This window comes from Arachis hypogaea, chromosome 16 (genome assembly GCF_003086295.3).
Source record: "Arachis hypogaea cultivar Tifrunner chromosome 16, arahy.Tifrunner.gnm2.J5K5, whole genome shotgun sequence".
NCBI classification, from domain to species: domain Eukaryota; kingdom Viridiplantae; phylum Streptophyta; class Magnoliopsida; order Fabales; family Fabaceae; genus Arachis; species Arachis hypogaea.
Window position 1 is genome coordinate 137,087,187 of NC_092051.1, and position 24,242 is coordinate 137,111,428.

At 34.3% G+C, this 24,242-nt stretch overlaps 1 protein-coding gene across 1 annotated transcript; it reads right to left on the bottom strand.

The window, feature by feature from the left end:
• Window positions 1-697: 697 nt before the first annotated feature.
• On the bottom strand, window positions 698-1,198 carry LOC112759204 (LOB domain-containing protein 25). Its single transcript, XM_025808020.3, has one exon. The coding sequence runs from the start codon at window positions 1,196-1,198 to the stop codon at window positions 698-700; it is 501 nt and encodes a 166-aa protein (XP_025663805.1).
• Window positions 1,199-24,242: the final 23,044 nt, after the last annotated feature.

Sequence of the window (24,242 nt, forward strand, 5' to 3'; positions counted from 1 at the left end):
ACCTAAAGAGTTCTTGTATAACAAAATCATTCTTTGTTGAACATCTTTTCTTATATATAATTTTCTAGATATTCTCAATTATACATTTAAAAAGGAAAATATATATAAAATTTCTAAAAGGTAAATTCTAGAATAACTATATTATAGAACTATATAATGGCTATATAAATATGGTTATTTTTTTAATATTTTAATAATATTTTTTAAATAATACTTTTAACAAAATATTAATTTAATAATAAAAGATGTTACTCTAATTTTGATAATATGTTTTATAACTATATTAAAATAACTCTTTTTAAAATAATTAAAAAAACTACATAGAAATTGCTTTTATATAACACAATATATTAACATAGTTGGAGAGTTGGGGTTTATTTCCAAATTCCAATATATTAAGAGTAAAGGTACATCCAGTAGACAAAATTTTATTCAGTATACAAAGGTCAATATTATTCTCACAACAACATGTCTCATTATTTTCATATATATATATATATATATATATATATATATATATATATATCATATGCCTGTATAGAACCCCATATATATACACACACAAACCCTCCTTCATCTTAACAAGTACCATAAAATACGAGAAACCCTAAAATAAGAGGGATATGAAAATTCATATAACATAACAGACACACACACATATGTATATATATAAGATTGATCATTAAGATAATAATGATCACATATGGTTACCACCTCCTCTGTGAAAGGCAGCATCCCCAGCACAAGGATCATTGTTCCAAGGAGATGGATAATAATAAGCAGTAGGAGATTGAGAAAAAGTGGAAGAAGCTTCACCAATTCTTCTCCCATCTTGCAAAGTTGTCATCTCATTACAGGTGTAGCGGATCAAATCTGCATTTGTGGCATCAAGTTCCTTTTGGAGCCTAATCACCTGCCGCTGGAGCACTGAAATGGCCCCAACGCAGCCGTAGACCGGATCCTTGATTCGCGCCTCCGCCTCGTACGCCAGAGAGTTCACGGCGTCCTCCCTCTGATGGGGTTGCACCTCATTCAGAAGCTTGCTCACGTTGCTTGCCCCAAATATCTTGTGAACGTTCGCGAACTTTTGAGGCTCTTCCGGTGGGAAGTACGGCGCGAAGATGCAATCCGGCATGCATTTCCTTCTCAAGAACTTGCAGGCAGCGCAGGGTGAATTCGAATAGCTTGACGACGCCATGATGATGATTTTCTCTGCAAACGCAATTTTCTTTTATTTCTCCTAAATTATCTATCCTAAAAGTTTAAGGTTCAAACATACAAATGATTTTGTATCTAAACAAGTATACTATTCACAAAAACTAAACTATTTATTAAATCAAGTACATATATAGCATCGGTTATTAATGTCATCAGTTAAATTCATAATAAAGTATAAAGGTTATCTAATTTCAATTTGGAAGTACAATATATAGTTTGGAACTAGCTAGGGTTATATATAAGGAGATCGAGTTTCTCAATTAAAAGCAAGGATAACAACACTTGGCTTATGCTATATATACCCAGCTGGTTTTCAAAAACATTTTAGCTTTTATGGCTAAAACAGTGGTCTTTATTATATTGATTATTATGAGTGTCATTCATTCATTCATAGATTTTTGGAATCTTTTTCCTTGCTTTCATTTTCCCTCTACCTCTGGGACTGAAAGACAAGGTAGAAGATAAAATTAAATAGATACCAAAATATTCTATATATATATATACACATGTCTTGATTTCATCCATTCTAACAGTATATTTTTTTCTTAAATCTCTCTCTCTCTCTCTTCTCCAGTACCCCTAGCTAGCTAGGTCTAGCTTTCGGTTGCTATAGCCTATAAGTAGTTGAAGGTACAATAAAGAAAAGGTACACCTATAAATGTGTGTGTGTGTGTGAAGTTCTTAATATTCAAGTCTTAGTTTTCTATCTTCAGCTGGATATAGAACATACATACATGCGTAAATAATTATTTCAGGGATTCACACCCCTTTTAAAATCTTTCTAAACAAATTCAACACCACCCACCACCACCAGAATCATAAATCTTAGAACTATATAATATACAACTAGAAGAGGAAAAGAAAAAGGAAAGTGAAGAAATTAAAAGCATATATAATTGGAATTAAAAAAAACTATACCTTGTAATAAAGCTAGGTTTAATTGAACAAATAGATCATTACCTTTTTTTTCGCCCTTCTTGTAGAAGCTCTTTCAAGATCTATATTCTTTTAATGATGAAAGTGAAAAAGAAGTCTGTGAAGAACACCCAGAGAATTCTTGGGGAATTTACTATTGGATGTGAGAGTTCAGAGGAGAAAAAGAAAAACCCTAGTTAGTTGCAGGACAAGATGAGAGAAACCCGCAAATACAATGACAAGAGACTAAGCAACAAGAGAGAATGGCGAGAAAAAGATTATTCTTTTCTATTATTTTTATTTTCTTCTTCCGGCGAGAGAAATTGAAAAGAAAGCAAAAGACAATGTGCAATAAATGGGGATACAAGGGTGAAAAAGAATGACTATGACGCAACCTTTGTAATAATATCCAACACTGTTTTCAGGAACTTACACACATTCATTTAAGTTTAACTGTAAGAATATGTCCCACTAATTATAATCCAGAACCGGCGAGAAACGAAAAAAAATGACTGGTTTTATTAGTATTTATTAATTATTATTATAATTAATATACTAATTAACAAATATTGATTAATTAAGATAATTTTAAATTTTTTTTAATCTTTCTATAATATACCTCTATAAATTTAGACATGGTTGCTAATGGTAGTTGAATGAAAATCAATAGGTTATTATTATTGAATAGGTGTTATTTAATAAATTAGAAGAACCTTATCATAACTCATTCTTTTAAATTTATAAAAAAAAGTTATTTAAAAATAATAGAAAATCATGTTAAAATAGTACAAAGTTATTTTATTTTATATTTTTTAATTTTATTTATATTTTTTATTTTATTTATACTAAAATAATTAAATAATATTAAATTGAATAAAATAATTACTAAAAATTATAAATTTATATATTCGGACTCATATTTATAATAAGGACAAAAAATTTAAGATGATACATTATCACTATTAGAAAAATTACTTTTAACAGTTATTTATTCTGTTTTTAACGATAATTAGATATTATTAGTTGTCTTATACTTTGTTGTTAAAAGATTTTATCGGTAACTATATGATAAATTTCATTTTAATGTACTGTCAGGGTAAAGTAGTTTTACACGTGCATTCAATTATATAATATCATATCAATAAAAATAACTACATTTCACATTGACCGCCTGAATGGTCATAAAAAAAACGGATATGATTGTGCATCAAAATTAAAACTCTTATACAATTGTTGGTAAAAACCTTGTGGTCGTTGCCAATGAGTTATAGCTCAAATGGCGTAGTTTCCTCATACTCACCTAAGAAGTTGTGGGTTCGAGTTTCCTTATCTTAGATAAAAATATTATAGACAATTGTACAATTATATCTAATTTGATGCGGTGTAAAGTGTTTTACACAATTGTACAATTATATCTATTCTCTTATACAAAATTAAATTCTTACAATATAATAACAACGATAAACATATAATTATCTCAAAAATATAAATTAAATAAGATATATAATAATTATTAAATTATTGTCACTAAAAATATTTTTTTAGTGTAGGGATATTATATATACTTTTCCTGACCATTGCATAAATTTTGTTTTTATTTTCAAATTTTTATAACAAGTTAGAGTATATAAATTGAAACACAATGCAAGTATAAGTAATAATCATAGAATTCTCAATAAATTATTAAATGGAGGTGCAAGGAAAGTGAGATAAACATATATAACTTAGAAAATGTCTTAGTTGAGAATATGTATATACAAACACATTATACACTGATAAAAGCTAGCCAGCTTATATATTGTCTCTCTTAAGATGGTAGGTTAGAATAAAATAAAATAGGAAGGAAACATGTAAATTATGAGTAGGTTTATAATATATGGATAAAAACTTTGGTTACAGTACTTATTGTACGAAATGCCACATAGCGAGTAGCATATGAAAATTACGAGAATATAAAATTACGGGTTTTCGGGAAAAAAATGTTTGTATTTTTTTTTTTTTTTTTAGTTTTTCAGATTGTACAAAAATATTTTATTTTATTTTATTTTTCGATAAAAAAGGCTTTACCAAGATGCCAAACGCATTTTACAAAATAAAAAAATTTTTGCAGGAGAAAAAATAAGGACATCTATATAATCATACCATGCTAAATTATCTTTTCTTTCCAAAATATGTATTTCACCATTTTACTTCCATTTTATTATCTTTTCTTTCCATAATTTTTTATTATTATATATTAATTTATTTAAAAATTTATCGTTATTATTTATTATACTAACTAGTAGTTTACACTCTTTCTCTTTCTTCTTATGTTCAGTGTATATTAGTTTTTATTTTTTTTTTGTCTATCCAAATTTTTTTTATATAAATTAGATTAAAATTATAGAATATTGGACAAAATATACATAAAAAAATTTGAGATAGATAAAAATACACATAATAATTAAATCAGTCAAATTATTGATTTACTAAATCATTAGTTTATACGGTAGATAATAGGATGAATCAATTAATCGGATTATAATTTAATAATTTATAAAATTTAATTTAATTTTTTTATTTTTATAATTAATATTTTTTTAATCTTATTTTATATTAAATTAACTATTATTTTTAAATTTTAAATTAATATATTTTTAGTCTTATTTTATTATACTCTTTAAGTATTTATGAGTTTATATTATTATACACTTTAAATATTTATAGGAAAGAAAATCAAGACTGTAATCATAGAAATAGAAAATATATTTTAATTAATAAAAATATCTTTTTTTAAATTTTAAACTTTCAGTACTAAGAATATGTAAAGTTTATGCAAATGCGTAGACACACTACAGATTACATATTTCTGTAAATATTACATTTTAAATAATTTAAATAAAAAATTCTATTAATGTAAGAATTAAATTTAATTATTAATTAATGTATGATGTTATATTAGACATTTTAATCTTGATAAACAAAAATCAATTTTAAAAAATTTTTTCTTAGATAATTTTAAAAGAATTTTTAATTTTTAAAAATTGCAAGTACAAATATATAAATTTTTTAATTTGTCAAACATAAAATAAAGTGCTTATATTTTTAAAAAATTCAAATACCTTTTTAAAAATTTTTATCCAAAATCATTCAACAAATACCATTCACATCATGTACACTTGAATCAGGTGCACTTCCTGCAATTACTTCCTCATCCAATCCTCTCCTACCAATATTTTTTGGATTTGTCAATATTGTACTCACATTATTATTTAGGAATAAGCTTCTTATAATGGAGCAAGCAGAATAATTGAGACTCAATTTATTTCTGGATAATTGTAGAAGAAAAAGAGTATCACGTAGTAAAACATAAAGTACCTAAAGGAATAGAGGGATAAAATGATTCTTACATTGGCTTAGCCTGTCTCCTTAACATTTTTTTCCTTATATTTTACTCATTCTCACATTTGGAGTGAGATGATTTTATGTAAGTGTATAGATTCTTAACATTTATGTAAAGGATACATTACCTAATAATCACGTATCTCTCACCAAATCATTTGTTGAATCGAATGTTTCTAACCAAATTCAAAATCAATCCAATAAAATTATTGACCCCAATTTACAATTATTTTCTTAGGATCCTTTGAACAAAGCAAACCTAATTTATAAAGTAATAAATGGATATACAACTCATACCTACAAGGGCAAAACGAAAAAAAAAATGATGACAACACCTGTGTATGTCAAAATGTCAAAGGTTGTGTAAGCTTTGGAAAACGTAGTTGCTTTGGAATGTTAGAAGATCTACTGATTTTGAATACACAAGTGGCTACTCCAATCGATTTTTTTTTTTTTAAATATCGATGCTAAGTGTTGAAAATTCTTAGAATTTTTTAACTTTAAGACTATCTATATTAAATCATTAAAAAAAATATTTAAAAGTACAAGAGTGTACCTGAATTCATCATGAATATAATTGAGAGAGTTTGCTTCTTTAATCTTACTTAACCAAAGTTTTCTGTTTTTCTAATAGGACTGAATCGCAACTCCTCTGATAAAAAAAGAACTACAAAAATGGTTTTGATGTATTGAAGACTAAAACCCTGAAGTCACTATTTATATTTGAGTGTGACACCCATTAAACTCCAAAACCCAAATAAAATAGTATCATTAGTTTTATTTTCATTTAATTCCAAATCAAAAGTAATAATGACTTATTTAATTCAACTTTTATGATAATATTTAATTTACGATTATAATTAATATATGTATTACCTATAAATAGATTAAAAAATAATAATTTCTTAACAATCTCTCACTTAGGCTATACACATATTTTCTTAAGATAATCAGGAAAAGTATAGGTAGACAATAAAAATGCTAAACAATGTGAACAATGAATATATCAGATGTTCAATTCACTAGGTGTGCGGATGGTTATCCTAATATTAAGATTTAGGTGGGTAATTTGGGGGTGTAGTGTGTTTTTACTTTATTGGGCCAATTTTAGAGCCCATTATTCACATTATTCACAAAAGTTGTCTACCTAGCAAAGTCCTCACATGCATCTTATAAACTTTATGCGTGCATCTGAATGCTATTTCCTTAATTACTTTAACAATTTAGTCTGTCACATATACCAATTATGAAATTACCGCAGCTTTTATCACATTAGTGTCACGACAGAACCACGATGATCACTATACTAATATACTCAACGACATAGATCAAATTTGGATGAGAAAATAAAAAAATTACATGCAAAAATGATATCATGCATACTTATTTTCAACGGGTCCAATTTTAATACCTTTATAAGATCATGAGTGAGAGCGAAAACAAAACTAAATACTTTATTTTTGCAGAAATATCAATATTCATAAATTTGTCTATATTATATGAACATCCAAATGCACACTCCCACTGAAATAATATATTATAAAATGATATGATAGCCACATGAATAGTATCCATGTAATACCCTAATTACCCTAAGCCTTACCTCATGTCATAAAGCAAAGGTTAATCAAAGGTTACAATAGTTCTAAGCCTTATACGATATTATATTTATAATTAGAAGGGATTAATAATACGAGAAGCCTGATGAAGAAATAAACTCAAATACAGAATTACAAACGCGTGAAACATTCACACGAAGCTACACGAATCGAGGCACAAGATATAGATACGAGATATCAAGACATATATAGATATAAGTAGAATAGTCATAGAGTACTAGCCGCAACCCGCGGAGTTTTAGTCGGCTAGTTATATATAGACAATACAGAGTTTTGAAAACTAAAACAGCATATACAATATTTCTCTCAAAGTAAGCCTCTAAGGCAAATATAAATACAAAAGAGAGATAACTAATCAAGATAACCAAAATGACTCCAAAATGAGATAAAGATCCTCTGCTCTGTCACCATCACGCAACTCACCAAGGTGGGTTGTGACCAGCATCTGAAAAATAACAACAAAGTATGGAATGAGAATCGGAGGTTTTTAGTATGGTAACAGTACCCAGTAATATAAGATATAAGACTCCGGGACACCAGAGGCAATCCTAGAACTTTATATCAATCATAAATATTCAAGCATATAAAATAGATAAATAAATCCTTAAACAGGTCAACTAACTTAGGGGATCTCTAAACTATCATTTCATCGCTGTCCCACAGCCTTCACCAGCCTAACCTCCATGCGATCCCATCGCCATCGCCTTCCAAGCCTTCTCAATCCCAGTAGAAAACACAAGTAGTTTCATACAAGTAATACACAAGAAATGATCAAGTATAGCAAGTAAATCAAGAAGCAATTAAGCATGTTATATAAATAGGCATAGTATGCAAGTAGACAAAGCAAACAACCACATAAAAAATGCACATGATGAATGCCTACCCTATTGGCTGTGATATCACATTGTCAGTAACTGCCAACCCGACACATCTCCATGGAGATGTTGCCTTTCGATCATGAATAAAATGGGTACCCCCAGGGATATCGTGGCCGGCACACGGTCCAGGGATATAGTGCCCGCGCACACTCTTGTGATTCCGAAAGGATGTGAGCAGGATACTCTGTCACAGACCTCACATCTCAACGTAAGCGGGACTAACCACCGCTCTTACGCCACCACCGCGACCTCGACAAGCGGGATTAACTACCGTCCTTGCCAGGCGCAAAGCGTCTCAACAATATCAGTAATAAACAGTAATTCCATATTCCTCAGTGATCACTTTCAACATTCATAAATTCATCATTATTCTTTGAGTCCCAGACTCGTCACAATATTATCGATTCACATTCTCACAATCCATCGCACAATCATCATTATAGTACTCCGCCATCTCACTCAACTAATTCCATCCTAAATACCCCAAAAACCTAAGTTTCCATATTCTAGATTCATACAGAAATTCACTAAATTAAGTTACTAACTCATCCTTAGAAGTATTAGAGCCTAGGTACTAGATAGTATTCCTAAACGGCACTTAAAGAATGTTTAGAAAGCTCGAAAACCTTTGAAAACGAAGAAAAATGATTTTTCAACAAAACAGGGGTCTCGTGTATGCAAGCCCCTGTCTCGTGTACGCATGCTGTTGAAAATGGGTGGTCGCGTACGCAACCACCTGCTCGCGTCGTGCGTTAAAGTCTGCGTACGCAAGGGCTAAAACTCTGATAGCTCGCGTACGCATGCAGTGCCCGTGTACGCAAGATGCCTAACCCGAATGGAATGGCCGCGTCGCGTGCATTGTGTCGCGTACGCAACACTCACTAGACTTAGAAAATTTTCAATCTGCAGAATTTCAGTTTCAAACACCAAACTTAAAACGTTCATAACTTCCTCTACAAAATCCATTTTCATCAAACTTTATATCAATTTAAAGATCTTTAGATGAACTTTAATTTAAAATAAATTTTAACCAATTTCGAAAATAGAGGCTCAAGTTATGATCCATCAAAGTTCACCGAAAATTGGTTTTTCACCAAAATCAGCTAGGTTCTCAAATTTCCAAAATTCACAACCAAACCAAATCAAAGCTTATTCAATTTCACCACAAAACACTGCCAAATACTATACCTTATCTTTCCATCATAATCCAATCAATTCAACATCTAATTTAATCAAGTTATACATCACAAACTCAATAATTCTATAATTTCTACATCAAGACTCCAATATCGCAAGTTTAACACAATCCCACTCATCATAAGCATCACTTATCATACCTCAACATCAACAAACATTATAGTTTATTATCCTTCCACACAATCATCATTATTCAACATCATCATTCACCAACATCATCACAATCATTAAAATCATCATACATCACAATTATCAACAATCTTCAAACCTATCCTATGGTCCACTAGCCTAAGTATCCAGAAATATTACATATTACATAGGAGAAACCGAAACCATACCTTGGCAGATTCCCAATATGTGCTATACACCAGATTTGCATCCAAATCAAGCCTCTAATCACCAACAATCAATCCAAAGCTCCAATAATTCACAATTCAAGCTAGACATACATAATTTATCATAAATCAATACCTATGGTTCATCAAATTTTCACAAATTTACAAGGTAAAGAGTTTTCTTACCTTCTTCAATGGTGTTTGAGGCACAAACCACCAATAGCTCAACCTTAGATACCACCTAATCAATCAAAACACACAAATTCACTCCAAACCAACACCTACATTTTCTAATTTCTTGGGGCTACAGAAAGGAGAGGAAATTTTGAAATCCTACCAACACATGTTAAACGGGCTTGGCGAGAGTTTCGTGTAGTCGCAAACAACATGTAAATCAGAGCACCTAATGCGGAATTTAGAGATCACAAACTAACCGGCAAGTGCACCGGGTCGTACCAAGTAATACCTCAGGTGAGTGAGGGTCGATTCCACGAGGATTGAGGGATTAAGCAACAATGGTTGATTAATTTACTTAGTTAGGCAAACAGAAAATAGTGTTTGAGAGTTCAAAAACATTAAACAATATAAAGAATATTAAAGAAAGGCAAGTAAATAAGTTGGGAATAAGTATGGAGAAACAGTTAAGGCTTCAAAGTTATCTATTTTCTGGATTAACTTTTCTTATTAATTTATTTAAATCATGTAAGATTTAATTCATGGCAACTATATGTGACTAGACCCTAATTTCTTAGACCTTTCTAGTCGCCTCTAAAATTCATCAACAGCCAATTCCTTGGTCAATTAATTCCAATTAGGGGGTGAAGTTCAATTCTAGTTATATGCCATAGAAATCCTAATTACCCAAATATAAAAGGATTATATGTCACGTATCCCGTTAAATTCAGATAAACTAGAGATTTAGGAGAAGTTGTTTTCAAGCTGTTGTTCAAGTAAAGAGCTTTTCCAAGTTATACATGAACTCAATTAGAAAGAAGGTCATACTTCCGTTCCACCCAAATTCATAAAACAAAGAACAAAAATAATTCTTGAAATATAAATCAAAACATGAATTAAAATAGAAAAATAATAAAATCAATCCATACAATAGACAGAGCTCCTAACCTTAACAGTGGAGGTTTAGTTGCTCATGGCAAAGAGAAAATAAGGATTATGATAAAAATGTATTTTGGTAGTTTGAATGGAATAATGTTGATCTGGAATCCCCCTGTTGGAATCCCCTTTTATATCTAATCCTAATTAATTTAAAAATCTTCTTCTAAAACTAAAACAATATCTTTTCTTATTTTAAAATAATATTTAAATTTAAATCAAAATTAATTATGGAAATCAGCAAGTCTTCAATTGATGGATGAGGACCACTTGATTCCTTCACTCTGCAGCCTCTAATCTGTGCTTTCTGGGCTGAAAACTGGGTCGAAACTTGGCCTGAAATCGCCCCCAGTGTTTTCTGCGAATTCTGCATGTCGCGCATGTCACGCGTACGCGTCAGTCACGCATACGCGTTGATAGTCTTCTTCACGTGTCACGCATACGCGTCAGGTACGCGCACGCGTCGCTAAGCAACTTCGCTTTTCACCCGTACGCGTCGCCATGGACAACTCCAAATCACACGCACGCGTCAAGGACGCGTACGCGTCATCCTTGCTGGTCAGCTCCTTGGTTTCTTCTCTTTCTCTGTAGAAACTCCATCAAATCCATCCGAATGCTACCTAAAAGAAACAGAATTGCACAAGACTTAAAGTAGCATCCATAGTGGCTAAAAGATAATTAATTCTTGATAAAACTTAACAATTTAAATGCAAAGTCACTAGGAAAAGATAGGAAAGATGCTCACGCATCACAACATTAAACTTGAATTGTTGCTTGTCCTCAAGCAACCAAACTAATATTAGCTTAGAATGTGAATTTGCATGAGATTGAGAGTTCAATTAAGCTCATGTCTCTTCTTATAGTGGGGTTTACAACTGCAATCCTGAATAGTTTTGGCATCTCACTCTCCTTTGAATCAGAAGAATGTCACTGTCATTCGGAATTAGAATCGGGATAATATTATGAATCCTCTGATTTTTTGTAACTCAATTTAATCCTTGAACACAGAAATTTTTATTTTCTTTGGTGCTTTGCACCTTGAGCCTAGCCGTAACTTTAAATGTTTTGTCTCAAACTTTACTTGACACAGAATCACCACAAGCACTTAACTGGGGAACTCTTTTTTGGAGTTTTGATTTTTCTTTCAGCTACTCCCAGACAGTGGTGCTCAAAGCCTTTGGCATACTCTTCTAATTGCAATTGATCTCGACTCTAAATGTTTTGTCTCAAGGATTACTTGACACAAGAACACCACAAACATATAACTAGGGAAACAACTCTTTGAGCTTTTAATCATGTCTGACCTCCCTAGTCATTGATGCTCAGAGCCTTGGACCTTGCTTCTCTTCTTTTTTTTCAATGCTATTTCTTTTGCTTCAAGGATTAAATTTTTGTTTATTTCAGAGAAGTCATAATAATTCTCTAAATCCCTGTTCCTTGTACATCAACATTCTTTAATTCAAATTTAAATATGCACTGTTCATGTCATGCATTCATTGTTACAGAAAATACCACCACATGTAAGTGAATAAGACTACTCTTTAATATAACTCAATTTCTCATGCAATATATCACTTCTTTTTCTTTTCTTTTTAGATTCAAGTTCAGTGAGTGGTACATGAGACAAACAACAGAATGAAACTAATTCTAAGAACTGAAAGTACTAAAGAACATGCAGGCAATCAAAGCAACAGAAAACAGAAAACAACAAAATAAGAACGGAAGAAAAATAGAATGAAAGAAACTCAACCACCTTAGTTATTCTAGTGGGCATCTCATTCCTCCATGAAGAACATTCATCTCCCTTTGGTGCTATTAAAATAAACAGAAAAGCCATAAACGAAGCGACAACACCAAACTTAAAGGTTTGCTTGTCCTCAAGCAATGAAGAACTGAAAACAAAGAAAAACAATTATTATGATGAAAGAAGAATAACAGGATAAAAGAACAAGAGAGAATTAGGATTGGGGGTGGATGATTTGAAATCAGGCGCTGATGGGTTTAATTTGGGCGTCACATGAGACGCGTACGCGTAAGGCACACGTACGCATGTATCGCGCTAATTTCAAGCGACGTGTACGCGTGGACCTGGTTTGTGCGAATCGCGCGAAGGCGGCCGCGCGCACGCACAACTCTCTGCTCGCGTGGTCTGGGAATCAAAATTTTCAGATGACGCGTGCGCGTCATGCACGCGCACGCGTGGATGGCCATTTGGGGAAAGGATGCGCACGTGTCAGGGACGCGTACGCGTGATCAACTTTGTGCCTCTAGCACACTTCCAGCCCCAAGTCATCATAACTCTCTGCCCAAACACTCATTGATGCCATTTTTGAGGGTCACGCATACGCGTCATGGACGCGTACGCGTGATGCGACTTATGCGCCCAACATTGTTCCCTTCCCACTCCTGCTCAACTCTCTGGAAGATTTTATTTTTCACGCACACACATGACGCGCACGCGTCGTGTGCTCTTTTTTTTTTGTGTCGCCTGAAGTGCTTGGTTCCTGTTATAAAATAGCTGCATGATCAGAAAAATGGTAAAAACTCAATAAAAATCAAATAAGTAATAAAACTACTACTACGAAAAATAACTAAGGATACGAAATTATCGGGTTGCCTCCCGACAAGCGCTTCTTTAACGTCACTAGCTTGACGGTCAGTTCTGCTAAGTCAGCAGATGAGCAGACCTCTGGCGATCGATCTCGCCTCCAAGATAGTGCTTCAACCTCTGGCCATTCACTGTAAATTTTCTGTCATAATTCTCTTCCTGTATTTTCACATAACCATATGGTGAAGCTCTGGTAACTACAAACGGTCCTGACCACCGGGATTTTAGCTTTCCGGGAAAGAGTTTGAGTCTTGAATTATACAAAAGCACTCTCTGTCCTGGCTCAAAGACTTTGATGGCAATCTTCTTGTCATGCAGTAACTTGGTTCTCTCCTTATAGAGCTTGGCATTCTCATAAGCTGAATATCTAAATTCATCAAGCTCATTTAACTGAAGCATTCGCTTGATCCCTGCAGCTTTTGAATCAAGATTCAGATACCGGATTGCCCAGTAAGCTTTATGCTCCAGCTTAACTGACAAGTGACAGGCTTTGCCATAGACCATCTGATAAGGGGACATGCCAATAGGAGTCTTGTAAGCTGTCCAGTATGCCCAGAGAGCATTATCAAGCTTCCTAGACCAGTCATTTCTTGAAACACTGACGGTCTTCTCTAAAATCTTCTTAAGTTCCCTGTTGGAAACTTCAACCTGTCCACTTGTCTGAGGGTGATAGGGGGTTGCCACTTTATGACGGACTCCATATCTCTGCAGAAGAGAGTCCAGCTGTCTGTTACAGAAGTGACTTCCACCATCACTAATGAGTGTCCTTGGGACACCAAATCGGCTAAAGATATATCTCTGAAGAAAGCTTATTACCACCTTGGCATCATTGGTGGGCAGAGCCACAGCTTCCACCCACTTGGACACATAATCTACTGCCACCAGAATATAGTTGTTTGAGTGTGAGGGTGGGAAAGGTCCCATGAAATCAATACCCTACACATCAAACAACTCTACCTCCAGAATCCCCTACTGTGGCATTTCATGGTTGGCAGGGAGATTTGTGGCTTTTTCACATCTGTCACAGTGCTTCACAAATTCTCTTGAGTCTCTGAAGAGAGTCGGCCAGTAAAATCCGCTCTGAAGGACCTTTATAGTTGTCCTTTCACCACCAAAGTGGCCTCCATACTCAGAACCATGACAGTGCCACAGAATCTGCTGTGTTTCTTCATCTGGAATACATCTCCGAATGATACCATCTGAACATCTTTTAAAAAGGTATGGTTACTCCCAAATGTAGTACTTTGCATCAGTAAATAGCTTCTTCACTTGTTGCCTACTGTACTCCCTTGGAATAAAATTCATGGCCTTATAATTTGCAATATCTGCAAACCATGGAGCCTGCTAAATGAGGAACAATTGCTCATCCGGAAACGTCTCAGTCACAGCTGTGGGTGGTTGTACTCCTGCTTCAGGCTCAATTCTGGAAAGATGGTCAGCTACTTGATTTTCTCACCATTTCCTGTCTTTTATCTCAATATCAAACTCCTGAAGGAGCAACACCCATCTGATTAATCTTGGTTTAGAGTCCTACTTGGTTAGAAGGTACTTCAAAGCAGCATGATCAGTATAAATAATAACTTTAGAACCAAGTAAATAGGACCTAAATTTATCAACAACATACACAACAACTAATAATTCCTTTTCTGTAGTTGTGTAATTCTTTTGGGCATCATTTAACACACGACTGGCATAATAAATGACATGTACAAGCTTACCATGCCTCTGTCCTAAAACAGCTCCTATAGCAAAGTCATTAGCATCACACATTAATTCAAATGGTAAATCCCAGTCAGGAAGAGCTATAATGGGAGCAGAGGTAAGGTTTGCTTTCAGAGTTTCAAAAGCATGCAGACAATCAGAATCAAAGACAAAAGGAACATCAGCAACCAACAGGTTGCTTAAAGGTTTAGCAATTTTAGAAAAATCTTTTATAAATCTTCTATAAAATCCTGCATGACCCAAGAAACTCCTGACTGCCTTAACATTAGTTGGTGGTGGTAATTTTTCAATTACCTCCACCTTTGCTCTATCAACCTCAATTCCCTTACTTGAAATCCAGTGTCCAAGAACAATACCTTCTGTAACCATAAAATGACATTTTTCCCAATTTAAAACAAGGTTTGATTCTTGACACCGTTTCAAGACAAGAGATAAATGCTTAAGGAAGGATTCAAAAAAATTACCAAAAACAGAAAAGTCATCCATAAATACCTCAATGAACTTTTCAACCATATCAGAAAAAATTGAAAGCATACACCTTTAAAAAGTTGCTGGAGCATTACAAAGTCCAAAAGGCATTCTCCTGTAGGTAAATACTCCAAAGGGGCATGTGAATGCTGTCTTCTCTTGATCTTGAGGGTCCACTGCAATTTGATTATATCCAGAATATCGATCTAGAAAATAGTAGAAAGCGTGACCAGCTAACCTCTCAAGCATCTGATCAATGAAAGGCAGGGGAAATGATCCTTCCTTGTAGCCGTGTTGAGCTTCCTGTAGTCTATACACATTCTCCATCCTGTGATTGTTCTTGTAGGAATAAGCTCATTCTCTTCATTCTTAATCACTGTCATCCCTCCTTTCTTGGGAACTACCTACACAGGACTTACCCAAGGACTATCAGAAATAGGGTAAATAATACCTGCTTTCTATAGTTTCATTACCTCTTTTTGGACCACCTCTTTCATAGTTGGATTGAGTCTCCTTTGTGGTTGCACAACTGGTTTAGCATCATCTTTAAGGAGGATCTTGTGCATACACTTGGTTGGACTAATCCCCTTTAAGTCACTAATGGTCCACCCAATAGCTGTTTTATGGCTCCTGAGCACTGAAATAAGCGCCTCTTCCTCTTCAGGCTTCAGGGAAGAGCTAATAATTACTGGATCGGAACCATTTTCACCCAAGAACACATATTTCAGAGAAGGAGGTAAATCTTTGAGCTCAAGCTTGGGGGCTTCCTCCTCTGCTTTAGGCGTGTGAACTAGTACCTTCTGGGGTGGTGAATCATCAACTTCAACTAATTCATGCTCAGAAACAGGATCCAGAATGTCATCAAGTACCTCAGCTTCCAGTACTTCTTGAACAAGGGGTTTAACAACATCAATTCTCATACACCCTTCAGAATCATTAGGGTGCTTGAGAGCTTCAAAAACATTAAGGACCACTTGTTCTTCATTGACCCTCAGGGTTAATTCACGCTTTTTCACATCAATCAGAGTTCTACCTGTGGCTAAAAAGGGTCTACCAAGAATAATAGAGGATTTTACATCCTCTTCCATGTCTAATATAACAAAATCAGCAGGAAAAATAAAGGGTCCCACTTTCACAAGTAAATCCTCGACAACACCCACATGTAATTTAATAGAAAGGTCAGCAAGTTGAAGAGAAATACGAGTGGGTTTTACCTCCTCAATTTGAAGCTTTTTCATCACTGAAAGTGGCATGAGATTGATGCTAGCTCCAAAATCACATAAAGCTCTCTGAATGGTGACATCTCCAATGGTGCAAGGAATCACAAAACTCCCTGGATCTTGCATTTTCTCAGGAAGTTTATGTTGAATAATAGCACTGCATTCCTTGGTTAACACCACAGTTTCTTGCTCCTTCCAATTTCTCTTATTAGTCAATAATTCTTTCATAAATTTAGCATAAAGGGACATTTGCTCAAGAGCCTCTGCAAAAGGAATGTTGATTTGTAGCTTTTTGAAGACATCTAAAAATTTTGAGAACTGCTTTTCTTTGGAAGTCTTCTGAAGTCTCTGAGGATATGGCATTTTTGGCTTGTATTTAGGAGCCTTTGACAATGTAGGATATGTGTCAAGAGAGTCAGGGAACGGGTTGTCTGCACGCTTTGGAGGGGCGTACTCCACTTCTTCCTTCTTCTCCTCTAGAGCTTTCTTTTTAACTAGCTCTTCATTGGCCCTTGTCTCAGAGCCAGCTATTTTATCACTTCTCAATTGAATAACCTTGCAATCTTCTCTTGGGTTCACCACTGTATCACCTGGAAATATACTTGCAGACCTCTCAGGTATTTGCTTGCTCAGTTGGCCTATTTGCACCTCTAAGTTTCTAATGGAGGCTTTGGTTTCCTGCATAAAACTCCTCATCATCTCCCAATTAGAATCTTCTTGGGATTTAAAGTTTGCCTGCTGAGGTGGTTGTTTCTGCTGAGACTGAAATTGGCGGTTATTGTGATTGTTCTGTTGGAAGCCTCCCTGAGAATTATTGTTGAAATTCTGAGGTCTCTGAGGTTGGTCCCTCCACCTAAAATTTGGGTGATTTCTCCATCCTTGATTGTATGTCTTGGAATATGGGTCATTGTTGGGATTTCTAGGACCACTCCCCATGTAATTGACCTGTTCAGAAGAGCATTGAGCATAGTCATAATTATCATTTTGCACAAAATTACCTGTCATGCCATAAGAGAGCTCTTGAGGTGAGTTTTGGGTGTTGATAGCTGAGACTTGCATTCCACCCATCTGTTGAGTAAGCAGACTTATTTGCTGAGAGATAAGCTTATTTTGAGCAAGAAGAGCATTATGAGCTTCTACTTCCATAACACCTTTCTTCTGAGGAGCCTCAGAGTTCACATGATTCCTGTTAGATGAGTATAAATATTGGTTACTAGCAACCAATTCAATCATCTCAATAGTCTCCTCCGGTGTCTTCTTCTTGTACAATGAACCACCTACAGAATTATCTAAGCACATCTTGGACATTTCACCCAAGCCTTCATAAAAGATGTCTAGTTGGGTCCATTTAGAGAACATGTCCGGAGGGCATTGCCTAATCAGTAGCTTGTACCTCTCCCAAGCTTCATAAAGAGTTTCACCATCCCTCTGCCTGAAGGTCTGAACCTCCACCCTAAGCTTAGTAAGCTTCTTTGGTGGGAAAAATTTACTAAGAAACTCAGTAACAACCTTGTCCCAAGTATTCAAACTCTCCTTGGGTTGGGAATCTAGCCATAGCTTTGCTCCATCCCTCAGAGCAAACGAGAAGAGCATGAGTTTGTACACCTCTGGGTTCACTCCATTTGTCTTCACAGTATCAAAAATCTGTAGAAAATTAGAAATAAATTAATTTGGGTCTTCGTGGGGGAGACCATGATACTGGCAGTTTTGTTGCACCAGGGTGACCAATTGTGGCTTCAACTCAAAGTTGTTCGCAGTTATAGGAGGCACCACAATACTTTTTCCATAAAGATCCGCAGTAGGAGCAGAGTAAGAGCCAAGCACTCTCCTTTGTTCTTCATTCCTATTCGGATTTGCCACATTGGCATTAAAAGCATTATTGTGATCTATAGTGGATTCTGTAGGCTTGCAAAGTCTTGCTTGTTGTAAACGTCGCCTACATGTCCTTTCAGGTTTTGGATCAAAGTCTAACAGAGGTTTCTTGTCTCTGTTCCTGCGCATAAACAAACAGAATAACAAGAAAAGATGGGATTCTCTACGTCAGAGTGCAGAGAAGTCCCAGTGAGGTATCCTGTGTAAAATAATAAAATAAAAATACTAAATAAAATAAATAAATAAATTTCGAAAATGATAACTGAAAGTAGACAGAAAAATTCAAAAATTAACAGGGAAAATAAACAAGAAAATTAAAATAAAATTAACTAGGTGACACCAAACTTAATTTCAGAAATTAAGAAAAATTATTAGTGCTATTTTAAAAAAAATCGAAAATACTATGCAAAAATTAAAGAAAAATTAAAACTAAAATGCCTAATCTAAGCAATAAAACAACTGATAGTTGTCAATCACAGTCAATCCCCGGCAACGGCGCCAAAAACTTGGTGTGAAATTTAGAGTCCACAAATGGCAAGTGCACCGGGTCGTACCAAGTAATACCTCAGGTGAGTGAGGGTCGATCCCACGAGGATTGATGGATTAAGCAACAATGGTTGATTAATTTACTTAGTTAGGCAAACAGAAAATAGTGTTTGAGAGTTCAAAGACATTAAACAATATAAAGAATATTAAAGAAAGGCAAGTAAATAAGTTGGGAATAAGTATGGAGAAACAGTTAAGGCTTCAGAGTTATATATTTTCCGGATTAACTTTTCTTATTAATTTATTTTAATCATGTGAGATTTAATTCATGGCAACTATATGTGACTAGACCCTAATTCCTTAGACCTTTCTAGTCTCCTCTAAAATTCATCAACAGCCAATTCCTTGGTCAATTAATTCCAATTAGGGGGTGAAGTTCAATTCTAGTTATATGCCACAGAAATCCTAATTACCCAAATATAAAAGGATTATATGTCACGTATCCCGTTAAATTCAGATAAACTAGAGATTTAGGAGAAGTTGTTTTCAAGCTGTTGTTCAAGTAAAGAGCTTTTTCAAGTTATACATGAACTCAATTAGAAAGAGGGTCATACTTCCGTTCCACCCAAATTCATAAAACAAAGAACAAAAATAATTCTTGAAATATAAATCAAAACATGAATTAAAATAGAAAAATAATAAAATCAATCCATACAATAGACAGAGCTCATAACCTTAACAGTGGAGGTTTAGTTGCTCATGGCAAAGAGAAAATAAGTGATAAAGAAATAAATGATAAAGGAATAAAAAAAAAGGGAATACAAAGAGAATCACTCTACTTTCTACCCAATTTCTTGACGCAACAAAAAAGGGACTCCTCAACCTAATTTGTCAACGCCAAAGTTTGGGAATTGAATCGAAGGGACTCCTCAACCTTCTACCCAATTCCCCGATGCAACAAGAGAGGGACTCCTCAACCTCAGTTGTCCATACCATGGTTTCATCACGAAACCAAAAAGGGGTTTTGAAACCTCTAAATCATTCTATACTGCGACTACAATAGCTAAGAAGGTATTTATAACCTCTTATTAGGTTAAAACAAAGAAAAACCCTAAAACACATAAACATAAAGCCCAATCTAGTAATTAAATAAAAAAAATCAAAATATATTAAATTAAAATATTCTAAAAATGTAGACTAATATCTTCTAAACAACACTTGAATTCTTCATATCACGAACATTTGAAGCACGTATCATTCTCTTCCTCTTAAAAAAAGATTCGTCATCGAATCTTGTAGGTAAAATAGTATATGAAAATGACAATAATTATAAAGAAGATAATATTTTTTTTCTTTTCTTTCTTGTATATTTTTTTTGCACTGTATGCTTTTTTTATTTTTTTAAACAATAAAATCAACAATAATGAAATGCAAACGGAAAATAAGAACACAAGAACTTATGACGCGACAAACACTGGACTCTTTTTTTTTTATAAAAGAAGAAAAAATATAGATTAATAAGAATTAATCTAATACCTGAGCTCTGATACCAAATGATAAAGGAATAAAAAGATAAACAAAACAAGAATTGAAATTGAATAGAAAAGATACATTGAAATTGAAAAAAAAAACAAAAATGATAGGTTGAAATTGAATACAAAGAGAATCACTCTACTTTCTACCCAATTTCTTGACGCAACAAAAAAGGGACTCCTCAACCTAATTTGTCAACGCCAAAGTTTGGGAATTGAATCGAAGGGACTCCTTAACCTTCTACCCAATTCCCCGATGCAACAAGAGAGGGACTCCTCAACCTCAGTTGTCCATACCATGGTTTTATCACGAAACCAAAAAGGGGTTTTGAAACCTCTAAATCATTCTATACTGCGACTACAATAGCTAAGAAGGTATTTATAACCTCTTATTAGGTTAAAACAAAGAAAAACCCTAAAACACATAAACATAAGGCCCAATCTAGTAATTAAATAAAAAAATCAAAATACATTAAATAAAATATTCTAAAAATGTAAACTAAAATATCTTCTAAATAACTCTTGAACTCTTCATATCACGAACATTTGAAGCACGTATCAATAAGGATTCTGATAAAAATGTATTTTGGTAGTTTGAATGGAATAATGTTGATCTGGAATCCCCCTGTTGGAATCCCCTTTTATATCTAATCCTAATTAATTTAAAAATCTTCTTCTAAAACTAAAACAATATCTTTTCCTATTTTAAAATAATATTTAAATTTAAATCAGAATTAATTATGGCAATCAGCAAGTCTTCAATTGATGAATGGAGACGACTTGATTCCTTCACTCTGCAACCTCTGATATGTGCTTTCTGGGCTGAAAACTGGGTCGAAACTTGGCCTGAAATCTCCCCCAGCATTTTCTGCGAATTCTGCATGTCGCGCATGTCACGCGTACGCGTCAGTCACGCATACGCGTCGATAGTCTTCTTCGCGTGTCACGCGTACGCGTCAGGTACGCGCACGCATCGCCATGGACAGCTCCAAATCACGCGCACGCGTCAAGCACGCGTACGCGTCATCCTTGCTGGTCAGCTCCTTGGTTTCTTCTCTTTCTTTACAGAAACTCCATCAAATCCATCCGAATGCTACCTAAAATAAACAGAATTGCACAAGACTCAAAGTAGCATCCATAGTGGCTAAAAGATAATTAATTCTTGATAAAACTTAACAATTTAAATGTAAATTCACTAGAAAAAGATAGAAAAGATGCTCACACATCAACACCGTCACTAGAAAAATAATTTGTTTTAGCGACAAATTTTTAGTGGCATTAATACAATTGCCACTATTTTTGTAATTTAAGTGATGTTTTTGTGGCCATTATATATTTGCCACTAATATAATATATTATAATGGTAATTATTATTATTGCCACTAAAAATATTAAAAAAATTATGTTTTAGTGAAAATTTTTAATGGGCATAGTACTATGGCTAATATTATTTTTATTAAAATAACTTTTTCTTAATAATTGTTGGTCAATTGCAAATTTGTAATAGAGGGGGAATGCAATCAGAGGATGTGAGTGCGAGAAAGGGAAGGGAGAGCTCACCGCGAAAACCCTAAGCTCACTGTCACCGTTGCCACCATCGTCACTGTCGTCGCCGCCTTAGGTCATCTCCACCCTTCGAATCGGCGCCTCCGCCTCTCCTGACATCTTCATCCACCTTGTTCCCTTCCACTTCTCCAATCTCCGCAACCTCTACGTTGAGGAGCCTCTCCATTCCCCTTCCCCTCGCTCTTCCCGTTTCCGCCGGAAGGCGCTCTCTCAAGGTGCATTGTGTTGCCGATGACACCTCTTCCGCCGAGACCAATCCCAATTCACTTTGCTTATCCGATGCCGGCTTGGCCGCTCTCGGCGAAGGCCTTCCTAGGCTTACATTATGATTGAAATCTGAATCGCTCTCTAGTCATAAGGTACAAGTTCCTTAATCTTCCTCTCATTTATGTTCTTGTGCTCCAATTTGTGTTCTACTGTAATCTTTTTCCATATCTCTTATCAATTTGTGGTTTTATCTGAGTTAATTGTTCTTCTAGATCGGATTCCACTTTTCTTAGTTCTCTATTGCATGAACTTATTGCAAGCTAAACCGGTAATTTAGTTTCTGATTCCAATAATTCATTTTTTTCACTTTGCCCTTCGATTTTCTAAACTTCCTTTAAATTCATCGTAGTTGTGGTATTCGCCATTAGTGATGAGCACACCGAGCTCATCAAGGCCTGCAACATCTTCGGTCATTTCCTCTGATGGCTACTCTTTAGTTGAGAGCAACCAGCATCAATCTCAAGGTTACACTACACACTCTTCATTATCATTTGAGAAATATGTTTTTAGACTAAATACTCATGTACATCACCGGGACACATGCAACAAGAAACCCCTGGAAAATTGTGGCAGCTAAAGCCATTGAGTACTTGATTTCTTCTTTAAAAAACATAAGGACTGAAATGAAGGCCTAAAACCCCAAATCTAAACAAATTAAGCCTTCACTGGTTGCAAGATTTGGCAAGATTCTCTTCCACGGGTAAGCAATCCATGTTTGGTTTCCTTTGAGTAATAGATGAAGTTCACATAAGCTAACAGTAGTTATATTTATATCTTGATATGAGTGATAAATGTTACACTATATGTCAATACACATTTCGGGATTTTAGTTTGTGGAGTGTGGAGCGTAGAACAATTAATTTGTGCTAATATATATATTGATCCTAATAGCAGTATTAGTGGTGATGCAGAACAATCTCAATTAATGCTACATGGTGGTGATGTTGATCCTAATAGCAGCGCTCATTAGTTTGACTATGTTTGGTTTTAGTGTGACAAGCAAGGGTGGTGGTGTTGAAGTTCCTGGTAGAGTGTATAAAGAGTATCATCTTGAGGATTATTCACCATGGTTGAGACAGAGAATCAAGGATCCTAGATATTGGAACACTATTAGGAGTTGTATTTTTGGCTCTACACTTGTTCTAATGTTATCAATTGGACCCTTTTGGATTACATGGAAAGGGATATGTCACTAATATAGGTACAATTCATCATTTCATCATTTCATTTATTTCACTCTTGTCAATATTTGTTAGATACAATACTATTTTTTTTTTTTTATGTTTTTGCACTTGATCTTTGGTTCACAAGCTAAGTGAAGCTTTTAATAGCTAATTAAAGTTATGAGTTAGTGAAGTAAAAAGCTAAATTATAAAGTTCATTTATTATTATAACCCAAATAGGAAAAAGAAGAAGAAGAAGAAGAAGAAGAAAAAGCTAATTAGCTAATTTAGAAAGTTCATGTCTCATTGCCAGGTTTTGCACCTTTCTCCCTCACTCTATCAACTATGTTAATTTGAGAACTATATTTACTGTAATTCACTACTCAAATGTGAAATAAAAATTTAGTTTATGTTTGTTTTGTTTCGACAGTGAGTTTTCTAACCACTAGGAGGATGGGAAGATGAACTCGATTATTTTAGCCAACTTCTTGAACAAGACATTTTCAACAACTCTACCTGGAATCAGGTCGGTCCCTACCATTGACACATTTTGAAATGAATAGGTCCCTACCTAGTAATATATATCCTTCTTGAACTAAACTTGAATCAATGGAGAGCTTAAAATTACCTTTTAAGGGTGTTGTAAACAACATTCGTGCAAGATATGTTCACTATAAACAAGATT

Bases quoted from the DNA above. Each gene is read 5' to 3' on its own strand.
- LOC112759204 (XM_025808020.3), bottom strand. From the start codon at position 1,198: ATGGCGTCGTCAAGCTATTCGAATTCACCCTGCGCTGCCTGCAAGTTC.